This window comes from Dromaius novaehollandiae, chromosome 6 (genome assembly GCF_036370855.1).
Source record: "Dromaius novaehollandiae isolate bDroNov1 chromosome 6, bDroNov1.hap1, whole genome shotgun sequence".
Lineage (NCBI taxonomy): Eukaryota > Metazoa > Chordata > Aves > Casuariiformes > Dromaiidae > Dromaius > Dromaius novaehollandiae.
The window spans coordinates 19,328,385-19,339,628 of NC_088103.1; the positions used below are offsets into that span (position 1 = coordinate 19,328,385).

The 11,244-nt window shown below is 41.7% G+C and overlaps 1 protein-coding gene across 1 annotated transcript; it reads left to right on the plus strand.

Annotated features, from left to right (window-relative positions):
* The first annotated feature begins 823 nt into the window (after nt 1-823).
* On the plus strand, nt 824-7,457 carry TMEM254 (transmembrane protein 254). Its single transcript, XM_026116832.2, has 4 exons — nt 824-1,016; nt 2,774-2,877; nt 4,117-4,176; nt 6,060-7,457. The coding sequence occupies exons 1-4, from the start codon at nt 909-911 to the stop codon at nt 6,178-6,180; spliced, it is 393 nt and encodes a 130-aa protein (XP_025972617.1). The 5' UTR covers nt 824-908; the 3' UTR covers nt 6,181-7,457.
* The last annotated feature ends 3,787 nt before the right edge of the window (nt 7,458-11,244 follow it).

Here is an 11,244-nt window from a genome sequence, read left to right on the forward strand (position 1 = left end):
GCTGAAAAAATTCACGTTTTGCATCCCCCCCCCCCCCCCCCAAGTTTCATAATCGTTATTAGTTCCAGTTCTTAATCTACTGTTTTAGGGGTAGACCGAGTCCCTCAGGGATGGCCGACCGTGACTGAAACTAGCACAACAGCATCTTCAGACAACCACCAGCCACAACACAGAGCGACGGCGTGCCGCCCAGGGGAGAGGAGTCCCTGCGAGTAGCCTGCAGGAAGACGTGCCTTGGCCTTGCTCTACCTGTTAGTGGCAGCAGTCCCTGGCGGCGCCCTGCCCTCACGGCACGAGGCCGGGCATGCGTCAGAGTCACAGGGCGACCCGTGACAGCGCTGCCACCTGCGGCAGGCCCTGCTGGTTCGGTCCTCCCGGGGCACCTAAGGCTTGGCGTAGCCAACAGCACCTGCTCCCGCGCTGCTGACGCATCGGTGGCGCAGCACAGCCCCGGCACAGAGGGCGCCTGTCACGCGGGAGCCAGGGGGTGGCCCACGTTCATCGTTTATTTCTAGCAAGAGCATCAACTGCTGAAGTCTGGCTCAAGCTTGGGGTCGAAAGCAAACGACCCCCAACCTGCAGCACTCTCGCCCCGCATGAAACTGAAACGGCGGGACGCTTTGGGCCCGGGCCCGGGCCCTGCCTGCCTTCCGCAGCTCCCGCTCCCCGGGCACCCCCGGGGCAGCTGAGCCCCCGCCGCCCGGCGCCGCGCCCGCTTGGGACACGGCCACGAGAGGGCGGCCCCCAACGCCCCGCGCGGCCGCAGCCCCCGCCGCCCCCTCGCGGCCGCGGCCCCGCCCCAACGGCCGCGCGTCGCCTCCGGCCCCGCCCCAACGGCCGCGGCCCCGCCCCCGCGCGGCGACCTTACCCGCGGCAGCGGCGGTGCGCGGCGCACAGAGCGGCGAGGGATGACGGCGACGATGGCGGCGGAGCGGGCCCGCGATGGCAGCTGCCACTTCCAGCGCTCCAGGCTGCTCTGGATGATCGGCATCACCTTCGGCATGATCCTCCTCGGCGTAAGGAGCGGCCGCGGGTCCCTTCCCCCTCCCCCTCCCCCTCCGGCCGGGGCCGCCGCGCTCGGCAGAGGCGGCCCGGCCAACGGCCGCTCACCAGCTGGCAGCAGCGATGGCGACAGCCGCTCCCGCCCCGGGGGCGTCAGGGCTGCGAGGGCCGCGGGGCTCCTGCGGAGCTGTCGCCGCCGCGGCGGCCCTCACCGGGGCTCGCAGGTAGCCGAGGAGCCGCAGGGCCTGTGGAACAGGTTTGCTTAGTGCTGTGGGTGCTCACTGAGGAGTTACTCTCCAAAATAAGCTTCTGGGAGAAAAAGGAAACTAAAAATGATGCTCTAGCCGGGTCAGCTGGTGAGGTAACTGAACAAATCTATGAATGAAGTTCATAAAAAGGCTTCGATTGGGTTTGAGAGTGAACCAAGGATGTGGCATTAAAGACATGCAGCATCTTGACGTATGAGTAGAACAGTATAAGTGCTGTGACTCATGTGAGTTTGTGTTGCAGGTAGCCTGAGAAAATATCTTAAAAGCATAAAGTTGAAATGACATTTTGTCAATAGAACTCACCCAGGAGAGCTGCCAGTTATGTTAACAAACAGGGCACAATAACAAGCGATGGCTTTAGTTATAGACAATACAGCTGTTGTTGGAAGACAGACTAGTTCAGTCACTGTGCAGTCTTGGTGTCTCAAATCCTAAAAATGGACTTCAGCTAAAACAGGTCAGATTACTGTAGGGTGGAGATTAATGTCAGTTTTTATATGTCTGACAAGAGTTTATGAAAGTCATCCATTGACTTCTGCTCGTAGTAGTTTTTCTTCTATTTTTGTGGACCTCTATGTACAAGAACCACCATTGAAAAATGGCTATTGAAGCTGGCCAAGCAGCTCACAAAACAACTTTTGGACTGTTTCAAGAAATAGAATGAGCTTCAAGCAAATTCTGCGTTTAGATGCATCATCCTGGCACTACATAACCCAAGTCAAATCATAGTATAGTTAGAAACTGCAGTGTTGATACTAGAGGGAAGACAAGCCAACTTTGGCCCAGTTTAGCATGTACCTTACATTCCCAATGGACTTTAAAGTGCACAGCTCGCTGACTATGCCTTCATAGCTTATTAAAATAAAAGTAGAAAGTGGTAAGCACTGTGCTTGTTGGTACTGCAGAGACAACTTGGTGATAAGAAGGATACCTAAACACTGCATTTCATCTCTGATCTTGAGTTTCATGCTGGATTATCCTCTGTGCCCTGTTCTCTAAAATATACCTAAATGTGAGTCTCTTTTTGAGGGAAAGAAGAAGAAACAACTGATCCCATAGTTTTAAGTACTTTTAAAAAATACTGTTATTCCTCATTCTCAATCTAGTTAATGTTTGAACTCTTCAGGACAGACTTCTTGTCTGCTAGGTAACAGGCTTACAAATTAAATGCCACTTAATGTGCAGATACACACTTGGTACACAGATAGCAACCTTAAACTCATCAGCTTGGGACATGGTATGTCAAGCAAAAGAAATGTCATAGGTTTGAATCCTCTTAGGCAAATGTGCTTTAAAAGGCTAATAATCTTGCTGTTAAAGAATGTGGGTCTTGGACAAGGTTAAAGAAATGAACAAGTTGCAATACCATAAATAGGTGAGCCCTAAACCATGTTAAACAGACATGGGGGGGAACAATGAGAAACCTAAAGATTAAATTGTTAATAATTCCACCTTGAAGTATGTTAACTTTAATCTTGTTTTTTGTTGTTTTTGTTTTTTAGTGGGTGACACTTTCACCTTCAACTATACCTTATAGTTATCTGGGAATATTTGGTAGCTTTCTTAATCATTTAGTGGATAACTACCACAAATGGGTATGCTATGGGTAAGTCATTTGGCTGTTTCATTTCTTTGCCATCTCTCTTACTGATTGTCTCTCTCAGACTTCTCTGCTTAGTCTGTGTTAACAAGCTTTCCTGTAATCCAGTTGTTAATTACATTTAAAGAGCTCTCATGTCAAGCCTTGTACAACTAAGGGGGTGAGGCAATAAGTAGGTTGAAGAACAGATGGGCCAAGGCCAGTCTGAAAGCTAAAAACTCAACTGAGAATTTGGCATCTGTCTTACTACAGTGAGAAAGGAAAAAATTAAGATGCTACTTCTGGAGACAATTACTAGTCCATATTTAAACTTAATTATATAGTATCTCATCTTTTGTCAATTTGTTGCCCTGGTAGTCCTGATTCTCTCTTTAGGAGTCTTCTAATGCTCCACTTTTTCCAGCTTCAAATAAAGAACACTTCATATATTGCTAATAACTTATCCTGATCCTGTTCACATTAGAACTAGTCTACCGAAGAAGCTGTGCGTTGCACTAAGTTATGCTGAATTACGAACAATTTTTCTGTTATTTCAGCTTACAAATAAGAGTTGGAGAACACTTTCCTGTAACCAGGTCTCTGACTCACTGACTGTAAATGGGATCTCAGACTGTTTTAACTTCTTCCTTATCATGCATCATGGAGAAGATAAGACTGTGTTGCAGCCATACATCTCCAGGCATTGACTGAACCTAACTGAATACACTGTGTAGTGTTTTTTTTTTTTTTTTAAATATATAAAGCTTTCATATGAACACTTGTAGACCAAGTCTGGCTAATAGAGTCACATGATACATTCTGAATCTAATCACAATTGTTTTCATAGCGCTAAATGCATAAAAGCCTTCAGTAACTCATTAGGGCTACTAAATACTTCTGTGGGTAGAAGGATAGGTTTTGCATGCTTAACTAAGATCAACTTGTGTTGCTTGCAGTAAACATTTGGCTTAATCTAGGTGTTGAAAATTTTAAAAATATGAAGTGGATCCTTGAAGTGGCAGGTCTAGGTGTACTGCGTGAGTTTCAGTTGCTCTGTAACTTTCTCTAGGGACTTTAGTTTCTTTTAAGACTATCCTTTCTTTTTTTTTCCCCCCTAACATGCTTCTAAGTAAGAAACATACCTGATTTTCTAGCTTAAAGTGTAGTATCACTTCTGTGCTTCCAGTTTTACATGCTCTGCAAAATGGACTTTGGATACAACAGTCTCCTTGTTATTTTCAACAAAACATGCTTTCTTTTTATTAGGTTCTGGGTATCCTGGTTGATTCACATAGTAGAAGCCTTCTACGGTGTTAAGTTATGCCAGTAAGTTGTTGCCCCCTCCCGCAAACTTGGATTCTCTAGAATGGATTTCAGATGCGAGTGACCTGAGCTACAAACTGATTTTGGCAGTTGTCAGTTGTAGTATTAGTTCTGAGGACACTGATAAAATTCTTAAATTCTTGCTGCAGCGATAATTTGCTAGCCTCCACAAGAGGCTACTGCCCCACAATTGAATTGTACACCTGTACTCAGCTGTCCTAGATCTGGTATTGTAGATCTGGCATTAAGCCCATCTTCATTGCCAGCATATTTCTCACTCAGCTACAGACATGTGCTCTCTTCTGTACTGTTGCACAATGCGTCAAAGGTGGGAGATGGTAACTCAGAATTTGCGTCAACAAAGTCTGCCAGAGGGTGTGTGTCCATGCCTTTGAACTCACCTTTTTTTAGCTAATTGCTTTTGAGAATTGTTCTTTAGATAAATAAAAAGATATTCTGTCCTGTTTTCATTATTAGCTCAGATACTATGTTCACAGTACTTTAGGAAGCAGTGGAGACAAATGGTAGCGTAGAAATAATCTGATAACTTGTGATGAGATAAAACCTGATGAGAAACAAACACCTGAATTCTAAGACTGCTAGGTACCCTCTTAAATAGATCACATCCATATTGTGAAAATACAACAGGACACTTCTGTTCAGGGCTACTTAAGATCTAGTTGTACCTCTGGGGGTTTGTGGGAGAAAACACAGACTAATTGGACTGTAAATGTAAGGCCAACAAGTCTTATGTTAGGACAACAGATTATTCAAAAAGACGTGCTGTCCAAACACGTCATTCTTGTATTCATTTGGATTTTGCTTAGAATATTTCAGAAGAATACAGATAAATAGTATGAGAAGTCTTTTTTTAAAAAAATTCTTGCTACTTCTATTTGCTGTTATCAAAGCTAGATGTTTTTCACCCTCACCTAGTTCAGGCTCTGTCTGTCACAAGTCTCTTGGCTTCAAGAGATGTTACCTGAGAACACTTTGTTCCACTGAAAGCTATTTAATCTTGTTCTCAAGATAATAGCGTATGGATGAGTATTTTCTGCCACCAGAATGGAAATTAGTAAGAAATTGTATTTACAAAGCTCCAGTTTTAGTTACAGCTTTAAAGTTAAACTTTTTCTGATTCTGCAGATAGATTGTAGGTATATGGACTTAAGGTGATTTTAAGTGTGAGGGAACTTCATTACCGATGAACATACCAGATGGGCACATTGTAATCAAGTTACTTAATGAAATCATATGGAGTAATGTAAAAATGAATTAGCACTTTTTGTTTACCCCACATCTCTTTCCAGGCATATTTATGTAGTTTAATCAATAACTATTTTACTATTAGCACTAAACACCGTGTACTCTTTTCTCATGTAAAAGATAGACTAATGTCTGCTTGCAGACATCACTAAGGAGACATGAAAAACAGCTAGAGAGGAATTAGATATTATAGATTTGTTAATAAATAGCATTACTTTTGGCTGGTTTGTCTATATGCATATATGGTCTCTTCAAGTGTGCTTATTTTAGGTAAGCAGATTAAAATCTTAAATCTTAGTTTTCCAATTTCTGCACTCAGTTGGAAACACTGCAGATCTGATTATAAAAAGCTATTCTTTCACAGCTGGTAGGAAATGAAATTTAAGAGCCTGTGTTAATCAATATTTGCTACATGTTCATTTTGTATGTGTAGATGATGCCTAACAATGAACAGCTGAACTGTTCTAGCACTGGTCAGTAGAGGGAGCTCCCTTGTAAATTAATGAGTTAGAGCACAGTTATAAGGATGGGTAGAGACATTTAACCTTACTTTGCAAGTATGAAAGTATAGTGTACAAGACTAAATTTTGATGCATGTCATGCTTTTCTTAATGTTACAGGTCTAAAGGCATCACTGACCCAACAGTTCAGTTCCACTGGTTCATTCAGACGCTTTTATTTGGGTATGCTTCCTTCGGTCTTCTGGTGTCATACAAACCTCCAGCCAAGAAGTCTTACTAGAAGACTGAAAGAAGTCTTTTACATTCTTCACACTCATTTTTCAGAGAATAACCTCATTACGTGTCTAGGTGCTGTAATTAACTAAACGACATTCCTGCTACATGATACAGTGCCGTCTCACCAAAGCAACTCTCTTCTTACTAAATGAGACACTTAATAGCTATAATTCACTGGGCCCTGTGGATAGTTCAGTAGAAATTCAGCCCTTCAGTCTGGGGCTGCCAAAGCTTAATCCCATTTATTATGCAGGAACCCAAAAGCTGTTCATTTGCAGTGTTTGACATAGCTTGTCTTCTCAGATACTTACTGAAGAGGAAAATCCCTGATAGCTGGTAGTAGTGGTTGCTAAATTATTCTTTCATGTGGAGGAACTTTCTTTCATAACAGGCAGTTAGTTACAGCCACAAGGCTGTTTTGTGATAGGATTTAGTTTTCCTACATTTTCTCTACAGGACCTTTTAATAGTATCATATGTTTTTCTGGTTAGAGCTTGGTCTTTGTCTTTTGGTTTGTTAACCTAGTTTCTTCCACAAAGGACAGGCCACTTCATTGCTGCAGGCACGTTAAAAAAGACCAAGTCTCAGTTCAGGTTGAGGTGCAGCGATAAGTCAGGATACATAAAGCACTTTAACTTGGTTTAATACATGTGCCTTAAGTTTCATGCAGCATGACCATCTTTTTTGAATGAAGATCTTAATCTTTGATTTAGTATAGCCCAAAACAGTAATCCTGTAGCTTTGAGGGCAGCTTTTATGAAAAAACTAATTAGCCAAGGGAGCTGGGGGGGGGCCAAGGGGGAAATCAGTTAACATTCCAGAACATAGGTGAACATTTATGGATGAAAAGTAGACATACTGAGAAAATGTACATCACTGTTAGCTAGATGTTGATGTACTGAAATCTTTACAGAGACTGTCTTAAGCATCCCTTAATATTTTATGTATGTGTAGTGAGTCTATTATGTTGTGTTTTATTTTAAATATTTGAAAAATAATTAGCCTGTCTTGTTTTAGCAAATCTAAAGAGTAGTAATTATTTAAAATATTATGCTGTGGGGAGTTTTACCTCCTCATCTGTGGTGCCACTGTTCTGGAAGAGAGGCCAGGGAAGGGTGGTTCTCTCCCTAACAAAAAAACCCCAGTGAGGCAGTAACAAGAAGATTTATGCCTTGTGCAGTACCTGCAGACTGTAACACTACTGATAGAGAAGTCTCATTTGAGTACAGATACATTCATTTTTTTGCTTTTCAGTTGGTATTAAAAGCATGGAGAACTGAAGGGGTTGAAATGGTGGTTTTTTTTTTTTTTTTTTTTAAGAATGGTTATCTGGTAAGATTAGCATCATCTAAAGAAATGGAAAGCCAGGATTAGTGGCTAGAAGTCCACAGCTGTGTCAAGAGCCTGGGCTTTGTTTTACTGTGTAACTTTATCCTGTGATCCTTGAAGAATAAAGATTAAAAAAAAAAAAAAAAAAAAAAACTACTTTTTTATTTATCCTGGAAATAAGCATCTATACAAGATGTTTTACCTGATTATTCATCATCTTTACACACCAATATGAGTACCTGTACTTTGATCAACTGGCTCTGTGCTTTACAAAACAAGTCCCACAGAAGCCTATTATTTCTGGACAGTAATTACATTAACACCTCACTGTTCCACTACAAAACAAACAGGAAAAAAACCCTCAAAACTTTCCATTGCTCTAAAGCATGTGTAGGCATAGTATTATGCATTTCAAGATGAGTTCTAGTTGAATTTAATCAGCATTAAATTGTGGAGTATGAAGGGTTAAAAGGAATAGCTTTGCTGCAATACTTTCATGATTTATTTGTGTACAGAGAAAAAGGTGCAATAATAATAATACCAGTTAAGCTCACAAGGAATTATGGTAAAAGACTTTTGTCTTAATTGCATGCTATTTTGCCTGCGCTTATCTGGATTCCCCTGTGCAGTTTCCATCAATGAAACTGGAAATGAAACCAGAACTGCCAAGCTAGCACCTCTCCAACCACCAGTCTGCAGAGCCAACTGTGTCCAAGCCCTTGGGCCTTTGGCCATCCAGCTTCCACATCGTTCCATCAAGGTCTTGCAATAACTGTAGCTAAAGCACAGCTTTGAGAAATTAATAGCTTGCTCTTAGACTCAGCATAATTAGGAGTGCATCATTTTAGAGAAGCAAAAGGTACAAGCTTCGTTAACACAGCACAGTGAAGCTGGAGGAAGAAGAAGAAGGGAAAAAAAAAGTCAGTTGATAGCCACTTTAGACAAAAAATACTTCCAAGCTAAAAACAAGTTTTAGCAGGACAGTGGCATCAGCAAGTTTTTTTTGAAGCCTTTCCATTATTTTCTTGGCTTAATAGAGCTCAGTTGCTCTGTCCTCTTTGTATTGCACACATGGAGGTCGTGCAGCATTGCTTATCAAACATTAAGTAGTACAGCTACCTTGCATCCATCTGCCTTCAAGCATTTACCCCTCCCTACTCTTGCTTGGCAGCCATTCAGTTTTTCCAGCTGTAATTATGTTGTGCAAGTATTTAACCCCAGCCTCTGTCCCAGAGCTGTAAGAAGCAGTGATGCCTGCCTTTTGGTATTTATGAAGCTCCAGAGAACCCTGACTCAAAATCTGAGAAGCACAGGATAAGGAATGCTAACTAGTTTTTAAAATGCAAATAGCCTTGGAGGGTGGGGGAGGAAAAAAAAAAACAAAACAAAAAAAAAAACCAAAAAAACCACAATGACAAGATTCAAAATCATTTGCAGATCAATAGTAGTGAGCTACCATTTCTGAATCTTTCTTTGTAGTGTCCTTAACGTAAGAGCAAGATAAGCATACCAGAATTAAAAGAAATAAAATAAAACCACACAGACACAAGACAAACACACACACACACAAAACAAGCAGCAAGCTGCAGAAGCATGAATTCAAGTCACAAACTCACTAAGTTCACAAAAGGCACTCATGGCCAGTAAAAGGCTCTTTGGAAACAGTTCTCCCAGCTATCATAATAGCAACAATAAAGTATTACACTTACTGAATCATGTAGAGCAATTCTTTGAACTGCAGCCAACTACCCTCTCTACAGAAACAGGAAAAACCAGCAGCAGTGTTTCCCCATGGCCTCACAGCAGCTCAGAGGCTAAGCTGGGAGCAGAACCATCTCCCACATCAACACCCAAGCCACTGGGCCTTCCTGAGGAAGACAAACGTGTGTGCATTTCAAAATGTTACTTCCCATCAGAAGTAAAACCAAATGAAACAGAGTAAAGGCAAAGCACCAGGAAATGCCAAGCTGGCATCAAAATAGGTTTGCTTGATATTTCCGCCAACCAAGCTGTGGATAGCACTGAAGCAAAATACATGCTGTTTAACAATCCACTTCACATGGAAAGTGTAAGAAAAGCACCTGCTATGAAAACCTATATGTAAAACTGGATATGCTTTATACTAATATTATAAAGTAGATGCCAGGAGAATATAAAACAATAGTGCCTGCTTTTTGTAGACATATACCAAAAATAAGACATTAATTATTATTTAGCCTACATTGGCAACCAAAAGAAGCCATTTTATACAAGTTGAAATAAGCACATCATACATGACAATATTTTTATGCTGTGGTTATTTGATAACTTCATTCAAGGAATAAAAGAGAAAGAAGCTACCCCCAGATCCAAAAAATCATTTTCACCATCAAATCATAATACATGGGAGTGCATGGAAGCGAGGGCAATGCGCTTCCTCAAATATGCAGAACAACTCCGTACCAGTGTGCTTGGCAAAACCGCTGGTCAAATCAAACTCTGCTGATGAGAAGTCAGGGCAGGAAACACAACATGGACGTGGGATGGGAGGCCAGCTCAGAAGCCTTGTTATGCCTGAACAGACAATGAGATGTTTGTTTCCAAGAGCTAGTCTAGAGCCTGAAGGGCTGTAGCTCATTTTTGCAAGAGAATGACAGAAAAAAACTCTCAGCATCATGATACCTTGTCTCAGTTTGCAGCTCTTCAGTTCTGACCTAGACTTTTCTAAACGCAGCAGGAGTCAGCTGCACCAGCCTTTGTGTTTGTAGGAGAGGCAGAAAGTGCAGACCCTTTGTAGAAATACAGGAGATTTTCGAGGAATGTGGCTCTGGAGAGCAACTATTGACTTACTGATTTTAGGGCTTCCAGGCAAATAACAAAGAATAACAAGAACAAGGCAGCCAACATGGCAATGTTTCCATAAACCAGAAAATGTAAGTTATATGTTCCTTCTATATTTATAACCTCGTGCTTGAATAAGGATAAGAGAACATCCACTCTTATTTTTTATTTACAGTACTGTTGTACATGAGCCATTAAGGAGGCCATCAGTTTCATTTAACTATATACAAGTCTATGCAGTTTAAAAAAAAAAAAGCAGGGGGGGGACTTTGCTTTTTTGCTTGTCAAATACAAGCCTGTACACTTTTATTCCCCCACCTCCCAGCATGTGATCTCCACATATAAAATAAAGAGACTTTCTGCAAGTTTTTAAGACTTCACCCATTTGAGAGCTTAACAAGAGCCTTTGGCTTATGGTCAACAGTCTATATGTTCAGTTTATCTTGTCAGTAAAGTGTTTATTCGGACAGGGGCCTGTAGCAATGCCTGCCTGAACAGCTCAAGGGATTGTCATGGTTTGTTGAAGTAACAGAAACAAAAGCCCAGCATTTCCTTCACTATTGCTCTTCAGAGTGGAGGCAGCAATAGGGCACAACCTGCACACTGTACTAGATCACACAGCCCTTACAAAGCCTCTACAACTCCAAGCACAATTACAGCACATAACACTACTGAAAATGAGATGGGGAAAGGAGAAAAGGGAAGTATAAGGAACACAGTCCTAGCATTTATCACAGTACTAGCATGCTCTTCTCTCCAAGAAAAACATGTGTCTTTTGAAGGCACAGACCTTTTTACCTGGTTTCAAAACCAGCCAAGCTAAAATGTCTTTTTAAAGAAACCCAGAGAGCTTATTACAAAAACAAACAGATTTCAGAAACTTGAAACTTTTAAAATTCACACATGGAGGGAGGAAGCA